At 40.9% G+C, this 17,873-nt stretch overlaps 1 protein-coding gene across 3 annotated transcripts in view; it reads right to left on the reverse strand.

Annotated features, from left to right (window-relative positions):
• Positions 1 to 17,873, reverse strand: part of ASTN1 (astrotactin 1) — a 320,502-nt gene that overhangs the window by 195,647 nt on the left and 106,982 nt on the right. For all 3 annotated transcript variants that reach the window (XM_023231254.1, XM_023231253.2, XM_026447749.1), the window contains exon 2: positions 10,124 to 10,311. In XM_023231254.1, the coding sequence (XP_023087022.1) occupies positions 10,124 to 10,311 (188 nt within the window). The remainder of the gene's footprint in view (positions 1 to 10,123; positions 10,312 to 17,873) is intronic.

Below are 17,873 nucleotides of genomic sequence, written 5' to 3' on the forward strand. Positions count from 1 at the left end.
TTGTGAATACCACATGTCTTGAATTTCTAGCAAGAACAATTTTTGTCAGTGCTTTAACTGACAATTATAATCAATCTGTGGGGGTCTGGCTAAAACTAGCAAATTATTTTCTTTCACACTGCAAATAGAACCCTAAAGCTTCTACTGAGTTGTTAGGTCGTAGTCTTTATGTGGGTTCTGCAGACAAAATGGGAGAATGTACTAGATTGAAGTCAGCAAACCTATGGCCTCCAGGTCAAATGTGGCCTACTGCCTGTTTTAGTAAATAAAATTTATTGAAACACAGCTACATGCATCTGCCTGTTTTAGTAAATGAAGTTTATTGAACCACAGCTATATGCATTCAGTTATATACTGTGTATGGCTACTTGGGCACTACACTGGCAAGAGATAAGTAGTTGAAAAAGAGCTTGGATGGCCTATAAAGCTAAAATTGTTTAACATCTGGTCCTTTACAGACTCCTGGCCTAGATAATTCCTGTCATTGTCCATGTTAGGGTTTTCTCTGTGGACACATGGCTGGCTACATTTGCTATACCTAAGTCTAATTCGTCTCCAGCCAAGGCCCATAGGTGTGTGTTTGAGATCAGACTTAAAGGTGACTTTGGGTCTGTGAGACAGACCCCCAATTTTAGAGATGAGCAGAGGGTGGGGGAAAGGTAGTGTGATCTGGAGAAAAGGTAATGGCATCAGGACTCAGAATCTCTGAGTTCTTACATCAATGCTGGCCATGAGCCACTTCTCTAAGTCTTCTTTTTCCCATTGCGAATGAGAGTAATAACAATCTCGTATGTGTGGATACCTGGGCAGTGATGGAATTCCCTAAATGACATCACTTGGTTTGATTAAAAAATAAATTAGTAAATGAAGTTCTTCCAGAGAAGTTGGAGCTGAAATTATCACCCTAAATTATAAGATACCTGGTAGGTATCAAATGTCAATTATCAGACCTGACTTCAATTATCATCCTAAATCATAAGACACCTGGTAGGAAACCCTGTAAACAATGAAACAGAAGTGACATAACAATTCCCTGAATGGATGTGACTGAATCCCAGCTTTGTAATCGCCCTATTCTGTTGTCCTGATATCCCTAATTGCCTCGGTCTTTTCCCTGAGCACAATCCTCTAGGACTCCTCTGAAATGCTGCCATGATGACAGATTCTCTTCTGACTCCCTAAGCTGATGGCCCCTGGGTCACACATTGTATGCAAGATTGTTACAGGCAGCTTGCATGACGCCCCCCCCCAAGAGTTTACCGAGCTAATATTTAATGGGTACTTCCCTATGGGCCCGACAGTATAGAAAGTGTTTATAAGAGTTGATGGGTGCAGCACACCAACATGGCACAAGTATACATATGTAACAAACCTGCACGTTATCCACATGTACCCTAGAACTTAAAGTATAATTAAAAAAAAAAAGAAAGAAAAAAGAATCATCTCATTTAATAATTAAAACAGCCCTATAAAGTAGGATTTAATCCCATTTTTGGATAGGGAAAGTGAGTTTAGAGTGATTAAGTAATTTGTCCAAGGTCAATAAACAGATCCAGTAAGTGGCAGAACTAAGATTTAAATTGGTCTCAGAGCAAAGCCCTTGCTGTAAACTGCCTCACTAAAATTCAATACCATAAAACTATAGTCTTTGTTGGTTTCTCAATGACCAGTTCTTCTCAGAGCCAATCTCAGTCTTCTTTGCAATATTTGATCTTCTTGCCCAATCCAGCTCTTCCTTTACCTTTTGAAGCAGCTCATAGACCTCACCATGACAGCACCTTGTCCAATTCACTATGTTCCTTCCTAGTCTTCAAATAAAGGGTTTCTACTGTGCTAGCTAAAAGAAGTAAAATTATTCCATAACCTGGAAAATTGGAGAAACTATCCAACCCTAATACCACCAAGTAGCAGAATTGTGTAGCAGAGTCAAGTTTGGAGTCAGATACACTTGCCTTAAATCCTGGCTTCCCTTCTCGCAGCCTATGTGACTTTGGGCCTATAATTTACTTTCTCTTAGTCTCAGTGTTCACATCTGAAAGATGGAAGAAATGATAGCTATTTCACAAGGTTGCTATGGAAATTGATTGATAGTATGTATGCAAATGACCCCATACAGTGCTGGAGACACAATGAGGGCTTAGTGAGCAATAGCTTTATTACTGTGAATATTACCAGTTTCTAATATTGATTGAAACCTCATGGAAATTATGACTCCTGCTTTCAAAAGGATCTTCAGGGATTTCTGAAACTGAGTACTTGAAAGTAAATTGCTAGCTTCTATATCAAGTGAACTAGATTGCTGAACAGAATATTACATCAACTTGTTAAAAGACATCAGCATCCTTTTGAAAATTTGGCCTCTTAGCTATTTTTCTTGCTGTCTGCAGAGATGAGGGTAGCAGAAGGCCTCTGTGAACTTCAGGAAAAAGAAAAACAGATTTACAAAGAAGATGTAAAGACTGAAAAGGAGTGGAAAAGATGATGGAAACTACTTGTCTCTCAGTTCTACCAAGGGCCCTCTTCAAATAGTAAGCATTAATAATGTGATTAAACTCTCCCTGAACGCAGAACTTTGTCTTATTCATTTCCTATCTACTCAGTAGCTAAAAAACTCTGAAGCCTGAAAGCAGTGTTAAATAATCAATATCTAAATGAAGAAATGACTCAATGATTTTAAAAAATCAATGATGTCAATAATGCTTTGAAAATACTTTTCTAGTTTCTAAAAATTTCCTGCAAAAGTGCAAAAGTTTGTATATGAAGAAGCAAAGTTCATTGTTACATGACTTTCACAATTTTAGGCTGGAATTCCCCAACTACACTTTTCCCTTCCCTGCCAATACACCCACCACCAGCTGTGAGGTGGTGTGACTGAAGCCAAGGTTAGCAGGTGGGATTAGCCAAGCTGAACAGAGTCTAAGCTTCTGGGGTTAGCTGCCTGGTGTAGCCACAGAAAGAAAATTTGTGTTCCATCATGGTTGTCGGTCCTAGTGCTTGTAGTGTTCTTAGTGTCAAAGTAAAAATAAAGTGTCAGATGAGTCTCAGCAGTCAAAAGTCAACAAAACATCAAAAGTTGGTGAAATGACACATACTAAATATACATTGTGTGCTCATTACGGGTCAGGAGAGGAGTGCTTCTCAAAGTATAGCATCTGGACTCTGCCGACAGCCTTGATTCAATTCATGGTCCTGCAAACTAATAGTTGTTTACCTTTGGATAAATCACACAGCCTGTTATGCTCTCAGTCTCCTTGTTTGCAAAATGAGTAATAACAAACCCTACTTATAGTGTGGTGAGAATAAAAAATAAGTTAAAATATATTGAAAGCATTTGAAACAATGTCTAGCACATAGTAAGTGCAAAATACGATTTTGATGATGATGATGACAACGATGACGGTGCCTATGTTATATTTTGATTCTCCTAACATCTCTACAAGTTAGGTCTTAGTCTGCTTGTTGTATTGAAAACAAGAAATCATGAAATCAGTTTTTCAGCCTCTGCTAAAGGAAATGGCTCTGACCTATGTCTGGAGCAGGAGTGTACCATATAAGCCCACCTCCCCATGATAACCACCAGAGGAAGGCTAGGATCACATTCACCTGTGGGATAACCTGATACGAAAGCTTTGAACAAACAGGGTCTATGGTAACAAATTAGACCCATCTGCTTCTTTCACTAAGGAGTCAGAATAAGGGAGGAAGGCGGGACATTTAACAGCAGTGGGAACAAAGTTGGAAACACTGTGAAGCTGTGAAAAGTCAGAACAGGTCATGAGTGAGGTGACTTGATGAGTAAATGGAGTGTCAAACATATAAAAGCGTTGCAATTGAGAAAGATGTATAGAATAGACTAGACAAAGAAGCTAATTCATAGCAAGAGGAGCAATAGAAACAGGTGTGAAAGGGCCAAGCCACAAGCTATGGAGGCTGAGGGATGATAAAATCACTCAGATCCTCAACAACTTCCCAGTTCCAGCCTTCATGAAAATCTGCTCTTTGAATATACTTTTCAAAATCAGGAGAGCGTTGTCTCCTTTATCTCCATACGAATTTCTACAGTACAACTCTATTACACAGAAGGCGTCAGTGGATCTCCATTCTCTAAAACTAAAAAGCCTGACCAGTGCATTCATTTTATAGGCGAGATAATGAAACTTCCAAAAAGCCCAGCAAATTACCTAAAGTGGTAAAGCCAGCATATGAAGTCCACTCTTCCAACTATATCCCTCCACTATATCTCAGCTCTCACTTTACTGGAATACGAAAGGGCACCAAACAAGAACAGAATAGATGAACAACCCAAATGGCAAATGAATTCATGTATACCTATGCCCGATGCGTCTTGGCAAGAGATGCAGAGCATCCCATGGTGCCAGGTGAGGGAGGTTTGTAAGCCAAACCTTAGTTGGCACTTGACATAGTCCCCAAATGGACCCTGGCATCTCCAGGCTTTTGCACATCAGCATTTCAGAGAGAAACAAAGAGCAAAGAGGTTTTGTTTCAAGAGATCTTACTGATTATCTTAGGAACTGCCCACAACTTTCCTAATGGAAGGTAAAATAGACAGTGATGACCCTGGAATGTGGGCAGTATGACCAGTAAGTCAGTTTGGCCCCATGAAGGATGGCTTGGATTGCAAGAAAAGTCTTCTTTGAACCAAATCAAGACCTGTCTTTTTGTTCTTTCTGACTTATTGCTCTATCTCTGTCCTTTCTAGGAACACACAACATGCTTAAATGTCTCCATTTGTTGCTTAAAGATGAGAAGGATTGGTTCTGATAAATTAGGGTATCCTAAGTTGAATGAAACAAATACTACAAATTGACCATAAAGATGCAAAAGTGACCTTGATTAATAAATTTGTTAATGAGTTTTTGTAACAGATCTGCGAAGGCAAAAGGTGCTGACAAAAAAGACATCTAACCCTCTCTCCTGGGCCCACAGACACTTAATAAGAACCTAATAGTGTTGATGACACACAGTGACCGCCACGCTTAGAATTGGTCCTCTCTACATTGGAAGTGGCTGTGCTCTAGGAATGAAATGAGGCACGGCCTCAAGCAAACTCACACGCGATGGTCAGGCAACTGGACTGAATGAACTTGTATATAACAGTAAGGGCAAGGTTGAGGCTTTGGTAGAAAGTTGTTATGCAGCCCTGGAAACATGATCGTGGAGGCTCCCATAGGTGTGTTCTGTGGGCTCTGTAGTGACTCAGCCCCAAATACTACTTTTCCATACTGGCACTTTCCCACAGTGCCCATTCTATTTGCTGAACTCTGGGACTGTATAATGGCACCTACAGCCTCTTTTGTCTCCAAATCTTGTTCCCAACATTGTTTCTCCCAGGAGTGAACTCTGTACATTGGATTCACCTGGAGATCCCAGACACAGGGAGCCTGGGGGCAGGCTAAGGCCTCTGATGGCAGCCAGCAGTAGAAGGCCATGGGGGTCTCCAGATACTGGCCAAGGAGCCACAAACAGCTGGGGCTACTAAGATTTTTTTCCCCACAACAGTGCCTAAGAAGGCTGAACCACAAAAGATATTCTCTACCAGTGGGAGTTATCAATACAGAAAAATTTCATATATATATATACACATATATACACACACACTTATATATATATATATCTCCAAAGAATTTTAGAAAGGCTACTTGCTGTGAAAAATGTACTTAACCAACTTATATGCATATAGGAAATCTATTAACACTGCCATCTTTAATTAAAAAGATGAAATATATAGACAATACATTTAAATTCTACTGCGCACCATTAAACTCGTTTGCATACTTTAAGAAGAAAAATGTACATAGTATGGTAAATTAGCACAAGTACAATATGAAAATTTAAATCCACACAGAGTCTGAATATCTGACATGAAGTCATATTGAAGCCTGGTCTTCTATGGAGTAAACCATTTGCCTTATAACTGACAAATTGCTTGACTTTTGGTTTAAACTCATACTCAGTTTTCATTTGCTGAATCTGCTTTCATTTGTTCAAGAGTTTGCAAAAGAGTATCCTTGTGTACTTTCATAGTTCTGATGTCAATTATCTTGCAAAATTTGAAATAAATATCTTCAGCCAAGTTTGAATCATGCAAGCAGGTTAAAATACATCATTTGACCCTCAAAGCAATAACGTAAGATTTCAGAAGGGAAATCCAATTATTGAAGAAATGGTACCTCTTTGGAAAAAAATAATTCAAAAATTTTAGGATGTGATTGAAAAATAATAAAAGAAAAAGGTTTTTCAAAGTTTTAAAATGCCCAGCTCCCAGCTGGGGTATTGGTTTTCTGCAAGCCCACAATTTTGCTGATGGTTGATTTATACTGGGCATGGTATAAAAGAGAACTTGCAAATTCTGATTCATAGAATGCCATAAGGGTCCAAATAAGGTTTCTTTTACTTCTCATTCTCTCATTTCTTATATTTTGTGTTTAAAACAAAACATAATATATGCAAAATATAGAAATAAACAGTGGTCTCTGCATTGAGGAAATATGGATTAAAAAGTATACATACAAAATGAGAGAGATGTAAACTTTAAGATTTTCATAAAACCATTAATTCCCTCTTGCACATATTGGGAATATTTAAGATTATTAGTTAAGCTTTTAATTATACATTTTCTTAACAGAAGGGAAAAGGTTGGATGTATTCATGTTTCAATAATCACTTTATCTTTTCTCTTTTTCCAATTATGCTATTTTGATCCAATTTGAAAACTGTATCCATATTGATCATTAGAGTTAATGAAAAATAGTTTTGCTATTGTTATTTCATAACTAAAGGGGTTTGGGTAATAAGATTTCATTTAAGTGTATTTCACCACTCAATATTGTTACAAATCAAAGAATTTTGCTATCTTCTGGCATTTATAATGCTGTTATCCAGTTGCCTCAATTAGCTGCCTACCTTTCCTCCAAAGGGTATGGTATAAAGTGTGCCAAATACAGTCTACCAACACTTGAGTCTCTTAAGAGGAAGCCATCAGAGACTCCAGGAACAACATCTTCAAACAGGATACCCTCAGGCTTGATTTCTAAGCTGAAGGCAGATACACAACTTCAGACTTTGAAACTGTTTCTAGAATAGAATCCCAAGGATGAGAAAGGCAGCGTGTGGGGTGTGTGTATGGAATGGTAATGGAGGACAATGAGACGTCTAGGTGGGCTGCATTAGGCTCCACTAACCAAACCATCTTTGACAGGGAAAGGAGGGGGTAGGGAGGAAATATTTATATCTCCAGTTCATCCTGAGATTCCTGTTCTGTGGAAGTCAAAGGCCTTCCTGATATTTTTATGGACATGTTGGTCTGTCCGCATACAAGAGGCCAACCCAAAGACAACACAAGTCTTTCCCACCCTTACATTTGCCTATGCCCTTTCGTCCTCTGTCTCTTTAGCCTGGTTAAAAACAAAAGGGAATAAATTAAAATTAAGCTGAAGGAATCTTCTCTTCCATTTTATTTGAAAAATAAAATATCATTGGCAGTCTGCCACGGGTGACAAGTAGCATATGAAGGAGAGGTCTCAGAGATAAGTTTTAAGTTGACTCTTGTTCTTTCTCCATTTCAGTGTCCACTGTCCATTAATTCTTGCTCAGGGGATCTCATTTGAAAAAAACACTACAATGTAGGGTTTTTCACAGAGGTTGTTTTATTTTAAGGGCACAACCTATTTCCTAAAGTCTTTGGCATTTTTGATCAGCATATATATTTTTAAAATTTTTTATTTCCATAGGTTTTGGGGGAACAGATGGTGTTTGGTTACATGAGTAAGTTCTTTAGTGGTGATTTGTAAGATTTTGGTGCACCCATCCACCCAGCAGTATACCCAACCCACAAACATACACACACACACACACACACACACACACACACACACATACACACACACTCCTCTAGAGAACTTACTGAGCACCTAATTCCAGGGATAGATGGTAGGGTGCCTCCTACACTGAAGATACAATGCAGCAACAAGTACAAGTTTCAGGCTGTTTGTCTTTCCGCAGATTCTCGCAATATGCCCCCAGCCCTCCCTAGACTCCTCTTCTGACATATTGCTTGTCTCAACTTCTTCTATTTAGGGTCCTTCCTTAAAATATAATCGCAATATTTATTTTTGGAAATCTCTATACACCTTACTTTATCTTAAACATTTCATCAGTGTGACAAAGACTGGTTCTTTGAAATGGTCTTGAACCAAAACAAAACAGAACCACCCATGACCACCCTTGCTTCCCACACCAATGGCAGGATGTGGATGGCTGGCGAGAAATCCACCATTGTGCCCTTCTTTTTAGTCAGACCATATTATAAATGTGAAGACCATCTGGCCTCTAACTTAATCACTCCAGTCAATGCCAGGGTCAATTCAGCTGACCTGCCTGAATCCTGCCACTCTCTGGACACTACAAGCTACAAAAAAGAAGACAACCTTCCCAAGGAGGAAAAACACTGTTCTTTAATAAGGACATGCAAGTACTGTAACTCCTATGCTATAAACCTTGATTAATTTGTAAATGTGAGTAATAGCAACCTCATTTACCTGCCTGACATCTGGCCTTATCTGGATATTAAGGCTCAACATTTGCAATTCAAGAACTCTTTTCTCCACCATATAGTTTAAACAAAGTGCCTCGTGTACATGCAGATAACCTGTCAAGCCAGTTACTTATGGGGACGCGGGTTGAGGAAGAAATAGAAGGCTTACATTTTGAGATTTATCAGAGATTTTATAGAGAAATTTTCCATCTCTGGATAATGGACATTCTTTTACATCTAAAATGCACTCAGTTTCCCTCAGTCTTATATACAAAACTAAATAGCATGTAGTGATGGTACTAGAGCAACAGATGAAATAAGGTTTCAACTAAGACTCAGGTTGGTTCTGTGTTGAGTTTCCTAACAGTGAAATAATCTACACCCTCCCATATACATGGCTCATAAATAATCAGTCAGGTCTCAACCTGCTATTAAGCTATCCTAAGAGCAGACAATGTGTTTGTTTACCAACACAATATCAGCACATAAAATACCAAGTGTAACAGGTTTTATTCATCTCTTCACTGGGAAATTCATTCATTTATTCCACAAATATTAATGAAGTATCAACTGTGTGAATGCATTGTTCTAGGTGCTGGGGACACATCAGTAAACAAAACAATACTAAACAAAAACCCTGGCCTGCCATGATAGCACTTACTTTCCAGTGAGATTCTAGAATACAAGTTCCTAGAGTGTTAGAAAGAACCTTCCAACGTTTTTTGAGGCTTGAAATTTCTAAGTAGGAGAAGGAATGTTAATAGTAAAGGATCTGAGTTGAGCTAGAGAGAAGTGCAAGTGTCTATTGACATGCCATCTATTGTAAGAGGAGAGAAAGCCAGTTTACTGGCTTCCTCCTGGCTGGAAAAAGAGAAAAGAGAACTTGGTAGCAGCAAGCAGCTTGGAGAGTCAGTCATTTAACAAACATTTGTGGAGCAACTACTCTAAGATTCTCCAATATACTAATTGGATAATTCCCATCTATGACAATCCATTACCCTCATCTAATTTTGTCGTTGTTGTTGTTTGAGACAGAGGCTCACTCTGTCACCCAGGCAGAAGTGCAATCTCAGCTCACTGCAACCTCAGCCTCCTGGGTTCAAGCAATTCTCAGGTCTCAGCCTCCCAAGTAGCTGGGACTACAGGTGTGCCCAGCTAATTTTTGTATTTTTAGTAGAGATGGGGTTTCACCATGTTGGCTAGGCTAGTCTTGAACTCCTGGCCTCAAGTGATCCATCCACCTTGGTTTCCCAAAGTGCAGGGATTACAAGTGTGAGTCACTGTGCCTGGCTGCCCCAATCTAATATTATCTCTGGTTTGTTAAAGTTTCTTCATATCTGAGCATGTTCCTAGAGAAAACAGTCGGGGAATGGTACTGTTAGAAATAGTTGGAATTATCACTTACATCACAAGTGGATGCATTTCCCACAAATGGGAAATTTGCTTATTAACATGATCAATGATCATTACAGAGTTGGGTCTGATACAGTGGTATCTATGACACCAAGACCCTTAATGTCAAGGTCACATAAGCTATGGCCTGAGAGGCTGAGGCTGTGCTGCTCTTACCATGACTGAGATGTGGAGGATCCTCAGCTCTTCTTCTGCCGACTCATGTTGGGGTTCTTCAGTGGGGTCTTGTCCAGGAAGGCTTGGAGCACCATCTTGGTGATGAATGTGAAAAAGCAAAGTGCCATTCTCCAGCCACTGCTGCCTCCAGCGCACCAAAGGGATATCCTCTGTGTTCCCTGAGATCTCTAGAAGATGAACACCAAAGGCACAGGTGAGAATTTGGATGGGACCAAGTTTTTCATCTTCTTCCTCACCACTTGTACCAATTAGCCAGTTTTGTCTGAAGCCAACAGAAGTTTCCAAGAGTGTATAGTTAGGTCAGATTTTACTGCTACTCCAAACCACAAGGAAGAGAAGAGACCCTGAGAAGAAGACAATTATCTCCCGTAGGTCTTTCCACCACAAATCTCGTGAGCCAGGCTCTCACCCATTGAGAAAAATATCAAGGTGAAAATTCAAGTTCTTTCCCTTATTTCTATGATCTTTTACACAGCTCAGTTTGAATACCTGATAACCCCCCGAGGTAAATGCAAGGTTGTTTGCCTCTTGTAAGTTTGAAAGTATGAGTTCCCCAGCAATTATTCCTAGACATACCAGTAAATTTGCCAAGGAGAGAGTTGGTAATTACTATGCAGACAACTGGCATTTATGGAATAGTCCTGGGAGGTTACTGCAGAGCAACTGGGGCCGGCAGGTTATTTCTAAAACCACAATCATTTGCTGCATAGTCCACTGGAGATGTTTGCTAACTTGCTGTGACAGGTAAAGTAATGTTTTAATTCCCTTTAATTTTTTTTCTTCAGTTTTGCACAGCAGAGATGGTATACATGAAGAAGACAGTGAAGAATCGGGCCCTTATCACAGATACACTCACTTGGTTCTCAGGGATGGAGACTGAGGCACGAGACAAGCATCAATGATGTAATAGCAAAATACTAAAACTGACTATGCCTCAGCACTGTAGTTGGTGCTAAGGTAGTACTGCAAAATACACCGTGTGTATGTTCCTCTTTTTGGCATTCTCAAGCAATATTGTATCAAAGCTCTGAGACATAACACAGCAGAAAAACCTGATTAACCTCGTCTCTCCCAAATTTCTAGGGAACTAGTATTCTGCTGAACACATATTTAATAAGCCATTGCTTTACAAATTTTTTCTTTTTTTTCTGGCTTTTTATTTTTGAGCAAGGATCTTGCTCTGTCATCTAGGCTAGAGAGCAGTGGTGCAATCACGGCTTATTGTGGCCTCAACCTTCTGGGCTCAAGCAATCCTCCCACCTCAGCCTCCCAAGTAGGTGGGACCACAGACACACCTCACCATGCCCAGCTAGTTAATTTTTTATTTTTTGTAGAGACAGGATCTCCATACGTTGCCCAGGCTGGTCTTGAACTCCCGGTCTTAAGCAGTCCTCCCACCTTGGCCTCCCAAAATGCTGGGATTAGAGACATGAGCCATATGGCCTGGCCATTTTTTTTTTTTAAAGGTAAGGCTTCTTCAAAAATTTATTACCTTTGGCCAAAAACAAATAATAATTTCACAGACATAAAAGAGATTTAATAAGACACACTTAGAATGTGTTCTCTCATCAAGTACCACAACCATAAAAAGGAAAACAATTTTAAGTATTTATGGAGTTTATAAATATATTTCAGTATTTGTGGGAGGGCACAATTGATGTTATTTATTTATCGATTGGTTTGTTTATTCAACAGGCATGAATTGGCCATGTATTATGCACAGGCACTGTCCCAGGCACTCAGATACTAATCTAAATAAGATCCTCAACAAATTCTACAAAGCAGCCCACCATGAGTGAATGTGATAAGTGTGACACCAGTGGCAAAGTTTTGTGGGAACACAGAAGAAGAAAAGAGTAATCTCATCTGGGTAGAGGGTAGAAGAGGGGAGGAAAGTAGCCTCTGAGGATGATGATACTGGTAATGGGTTTGATGGGCAAGTGGACTTCCTTTCAACAGGTAGAGAAGTAGGGGAAGTATGTTCAGGCATTAATAGGAGAATAAGGATAAAGAAAAGGAAGAATATCAGCTGGTCCACTAAGGGCAGGGCAATGAGAAGGTTTTATATGAGCCACAGGTCATTAGCCTGTCTCAAAAGACACTGATAATGATTCCGTCTTGTCCTACCATCCCACAGACGAGGGAGAAGGTACAATTAAGAGTGTGAGGCAGGGCTAAAAGAGAAAGGGATCAGAGCTCCCTTCCATCCTTGGCCCCTCCCTAACTACCTAAAGGACTCAGTCATCCTACTGGGTTGCTAAGCTGTCCATGAACTCAGACAAAGCATGCAGGAAGCTGTAGTGGGCAGAGGGTGTGAGGACAGATGATCCCCTGAACCCCAGTCCTGGCTTTCTATAAGTATGGCCCCATTTATTAAGCGAGGCTGTGACACAGACTTCTCCAGGAAAAGAGTCCCTCTTTCCACTAAGGAGGCTTCCAGATTTCCATGTGGAGAGAAATCTGTGGGCATGTCTGTGGGGGTGCATGCATGGAGCAGCAGTGACCCACGACTCTTCAGAGGAGGCCTGACAATCACAAACTCCATTTCCCACACGGGTGCTTATCCTTCCAACCACTTCTCATGCCTTCACATCACAGCCCCAAAGGCTCCTCCCAAGATACACACTCTCCTCTGTGAGTGCCTGTCCTGTTATTGCAGCGGAAACCAAACTCTGTCTCCTAACCCCAGACATAAAAATCACAAGCTGTCATAGCTCCTACCAGAGCACCTAATGACAATTAAATCACTCACAGCTGGGCACCTCCAGCCTCCTGCCTGCACCTGTTCCACCCCAGTGTAGGATTTATCTCATACACATCTGAGTGCCACTCAGCCCTTCCTGTAACTATTCCAAAGGATCTAGCACCTCATACCTCTAAAACACTTGGCAAACCAGATTTTTATTTCCCAGGAGATCCTCATCAAGTAGGTCAGGCTTATTACCTCTGTTTCCATGGTGGAAGCAAGACAAGGTTCCTAGATCAAGGTCACCCCAGTCTGACACAGAACAAAGGCTGAGGTGGATGAACAATTAGTCCCCTCCACCCCCAACACATGTACCAGACAACATAATCTCAGAGCATGCACAGACAGAGAGCACATCTGAGTAGATAAATCCATGTAGTCTTTTAGGAGTTTCTGTGTTGCAATCTTTTAAGTTTTTGTACTAGGTCTTCATATTCCATGATTTCTTTGAAAATTGAGATATAATTCACATACCATAAAATTCACCCATTTCAAGTATATAATTCAGTGGTTTTTAATATATTCACAACGTTGTGCAGCCACAGTCTAATCCCAGAACATTTCATCTACTCAAGAAGTTCCATACCTATTAGCAGTCCAAGTTTTTCATGAGGAAGAAGGTCTTCTGCTCCAGGGTCCTAGGCATGGTAGCACCAATGGAAGAACAGGTATAGTGAAGGTTTGACAAAGTACCTCCATGGGAGGTGGGCTGAGAGCAGAGCCTCTGGCCTCAGCTTCCAGACCAACCCCAGAACCTCTCTGTGGGTTATTCATGCCCATCTTTACAGTGAGTTCATGATTCTGCCTGGACTAGACTCACCATAGAGGGCAAAGGATGGAAGGAAGAGGGCACCATGCCTACCAAGGGTGCCCATCATTTTTCAGTTTCAAGATATTACCTAATGATAGCTTCCTCCTTGGCTTTTCTTTTTCCTGGCAGATCTGACACAGAAGCGCTACAATGCTAAACCAGGAACTTACTTATGTATGCTACATTTTGCCTGGGTCAACCAATGAAAAACCACACATGGCATAGTAAGTGTCTTGTGAGTTTCCTCACCAATAGGACTGAGATCAGAGCTTGGAACATCAGTGTAATCATACTGGTCTAGATGCCAGCAGAATATCTCAGGAAGAGGAAATGCTCAGAAATTTATCAATGCAAGCCCGCCATGAGGCTCGCAAAGGCAAATTTGGGAGGTGATAGTTATGCCCGCCCAAGGCCAGCTGAGGTTGCTGAGGAGGCTCAGATAGAACCTTTTTCACACTGTACAGTCAAGTCTCAATGAGATCCTACACAGTCATCTCAAGTCATCACAGGTGGCAGGAGCACCAATGCCCTCATCACGCTGTGGGGTTGAGACATCCAGAAAGGGAAGGCATCCTGACTTCTAGTGTGTCCATTTTCCTCCACAAACCTCACATCCCTCAGCACCCCCTAAATGGAACTTCCCAGAATCTATGGAAACCATGGTGCTAGTTATTCTTGTATACAATACATATTTTTGGAGCACACTATATTTGCCACATTCAGCAAATTGTGTTACAAGGTCCCCACTCTAAAAGAGATTTCAATCTAATAGGAAACTTAAGACATGACCATGAAGAAGTACTCTAACCAGTAACAGCAGTGCTGAATGCAGAGTGGAGCTTGGCAGGGCATAAATGGATGGGAAGGAACCAAATGGGAGAAAACATTGGAGAGGCAATTCCAGATGAAGAGAACAGTGTGTACAAAGGAACAGAAGGATAACACATGTTTGCAGAACCACAGGAGGTCTGGTTAAGCTGCAGGGGGGATGAGGTGGACAAGAATAGCCCAGGACAGCAGTGAAAAATGCAGATTGGTGACAACTGCGAACATTGTGAATGCCCATTTAAGGAGTTCAGAACTAATGGAAAGTCACCTATGGTTTTATTACACAGAGGAATGAAGTAGGCCACAATTTAGAATGATTACAAAGACCCCGAAAGAGAATGGCAGGAAACCAGATGCAATAAGGTCTTACCATAACTCTAATCCTATATTCTGCAGTGACTAAAATAGTGAGTTGAGGTGCAAGAGGCCCCGTATGGTATGAGTAACCTTGAATGAGTTGCCTTGATTTGAGTTTTCTTGTCTGAACAAGGAGGACCTGTGTCGATGAACTTGAAGATTTTGTTGTGACTTTGACATTCTATGACTCTAAGTCCACAACGGTGTGCCTCATATGACCACCTATAAAGAAAAGTTTAATATCTCAAACCATGTCAAACCTTCTCTAAGTCTAACCCAAACTCCACTTCTCCTTTCCCTCTGCACACAGGGTGGACAGGCTTGGGAGGATTTGATCAGAGCCTTCAAGAGCTAGGCCATGTTCCCACTGGACCTCAGGCTGGTGAGAAAGACTCTCATTCATGCTGGTACAGATGCATGGTTTCTAAGAAAGATAATTTAGAGCTTCTGCATGCAATACAGAATTGGAATAATGAGATCTTGGGCAGGGAAAGTCGCAGTAGAGAATAATCAGGGATAGGGAAAGGCAGTGGGAAGAAGAGTGAGATGAAATCACTTTTAGATTAGCCTTAGTCATTGTTCTAATGTTAGCTTGTGGATTGTGAGCTTGCAGCACTTTTTGTGGGGTTAGATTAGGACACTGGAAACTTTGCTTCAAAAATTCCTCTTCCAGGGATTACAACTTCCCCATACCATCCAAGTGCCCTGTTCCTTCTTTGGGCATTCCTTCACACTGGCAGTCCCTGAACTGAGCTGCTAAGAAAACACATCATGTCAGGATCAGGATTTCCCCCAAAATACAACCTCACTGAGGACGAGATCTGTGATGCCCTCTTTCAAAGAATTTGACAATTTGAATTCAAATATGAATTTTAACCTGGAAAATTGTCAAATAGCTTTAATTCACTGGAAGGCTTAGTGTGGCTTAGAGCAGTCTTGGCATTCTGGGACTCTTTCTCACTCCTAGCAAGGCTGAGTGCAAGCTGAATCCAGCTGAGTACTAATGAGGCTGCTGTGATTGCTGAGGTCAAGGCAGAAGGAAGCATTAACTAGTCATTTTTAGCCTCATGTTGAGGGCACCTGATGAACTAACCCTGCAGTCTGTCAAGGTTGAGGTTGACACTCCCTGATGGCTATGACTGACTATTAAAAGACTTCGCTTAAATTAGGAGTTTCAAAGTTGCTGTTAGTCTAAGAACCCTTATCCAAACCAAGTCTAGTATGGTTTCTGAGGGGGTTTCATAGAGCAGAGTTAGGGAAGAACTGGATCAGTTGGAGTACAAATAAGATGTACTCCTATGAGGGGAACTTGCTGTTGGGGGTTGAAGGGTGTCTCTGGGTTATTACTTTTGCTGGTTGTTTTCAGTTGTATTAAGTGTGGTATTATGAAGAGCCTTATAACCTCTATGAAAGAAATACAATGGAAAGGAAAAGAGGCATCTCTAAAAATAGAATCTAGCTACACCTCCACCCTCTGCTATCTCAACAGCCATTATGAGCTTCCCTGTGTGATAAAGATTAAGCTCCAAACTTTAGTAGTGATAAGCCTACTGTCAAACACTAAGAATAACAAATGGGTCTTGTCTATCAGATACTTACTACCATTAAGTTAACCAAAGATAGGCCTATGATAGAAATACCCCCTCTTCTGTTCTTTTGTACTTTCCTCTTTTTCCTTCTAATTTCAGAGTTTGAAAGATACTGATGGTAGGTCTAGTTTCCCACATGGTTTCATAATGGTCTTCTCACTGAAACTATTAACAGCGGTATCAACTTTCAACATCTTTGTAAGAAAATAACCTGCTTAAGTCAGGGGTTAATAGCAGTAGGGGATCACTAATTATCCTGCAAATCTTCACCTTAGTATCAAGCGTGACCCAAATCTTAACGTCTGTGGAAAGGGATCCTCTAAAGACCCTGACGTGTTTCATAAACATAATGACAGGAGCACATTAATGTCCTGGCCATCTGTGAAGGAAGATGTGGGACAGATGAAAAACAGACAGAGGAGAAAGATGCAGAGAGGAGTCAGGGAAAGTGAGGAAATGAGACTAACCCAGGAAACAATGGCCCACGGACTGAGCTGGTTGAGCCTCCCTGTCTCTCACCATAGGGACCATGTGGTATGGAGTTCTGAAGTGCTAAAATCCTGCATCCCAGAGTGAGAGCCACAGAAAACAGGGCACCCCGCTGGGCCTGAAGTCAGCCAGCACAGATGTCAGAAATGTTGATGGTTTGCCTGAAGTTTGTGCCTATATTGGCCTGGCTAAGTGAACAACAATATGGAAGACAGCATAGCCAGGAAATTCTTTTGCAAAGATGTTCAGAGAACAATTGGGAATGCAGTTCTCATTGTGTTTCCTGTATTCAACTCATTGCCATAAAGCTGCTTCCTCTCATCTCATTCTCATTCCTCTTTCTCCAAACAGGCTTGAGCAATGGCCACAGAACTATGTGGAACAAAAGCTTTAGAGCAAAATAGCTTAAAATTTCAAAAAGCTTTCATCCAACAGAAGCACAGGAGGTTCATTTTTCAAGGAACCAGAATCTTCTTGACTTGCTGGGATTTGGAATAGAAATATCCACTTGTGACTAGGAGAAGGATAATTGAATTTCTATTTCTCTGCTTGGTGACATTGCGCTTAAGGGCAAAAACAACAGAGTCTCAAAGCATGAGTGATTCAGTGATGAGAAACGATGGCAGGGTAGAGAAAGCACTGGACAGGAAGCCTGGAGAATGGGACTGTTGTAAGCTCCCTGGAACTCACTTTCTCACCTTCAAATCGTGGGACTAGATTTCTCTAGGAACTGTCCAGCTCTAACCATGTTATTCAATGACACAAAACCAGACATGACACTTGGCTCTAGTTAGATCCCATATCAGATGCAGGCAGTTTTTTTTTTCCTGTATGGCACCTGGATAAAGGTCTTTGCAGAAATTTTTCGAATCAGATGATTTTTTTCTTGGAGTTGGATTCTTCCTTCCT

The sequence above is a fragment of the Piliocolobus tephrosceles genome, chromosome 1 (genome assembly GCF_002776525.5).
Source record: "Piliocolobus tephrosceles isolate RC106 chromosome 1, ASM277652v3, whole genome shotgun sequence".
Lineage (NCBI taxonomy): Eukaryota > Metazoa > Chordata > Mammalia > Primates > Cercopithecidae > Piliocolobus > Piliocolobus tephrosceles.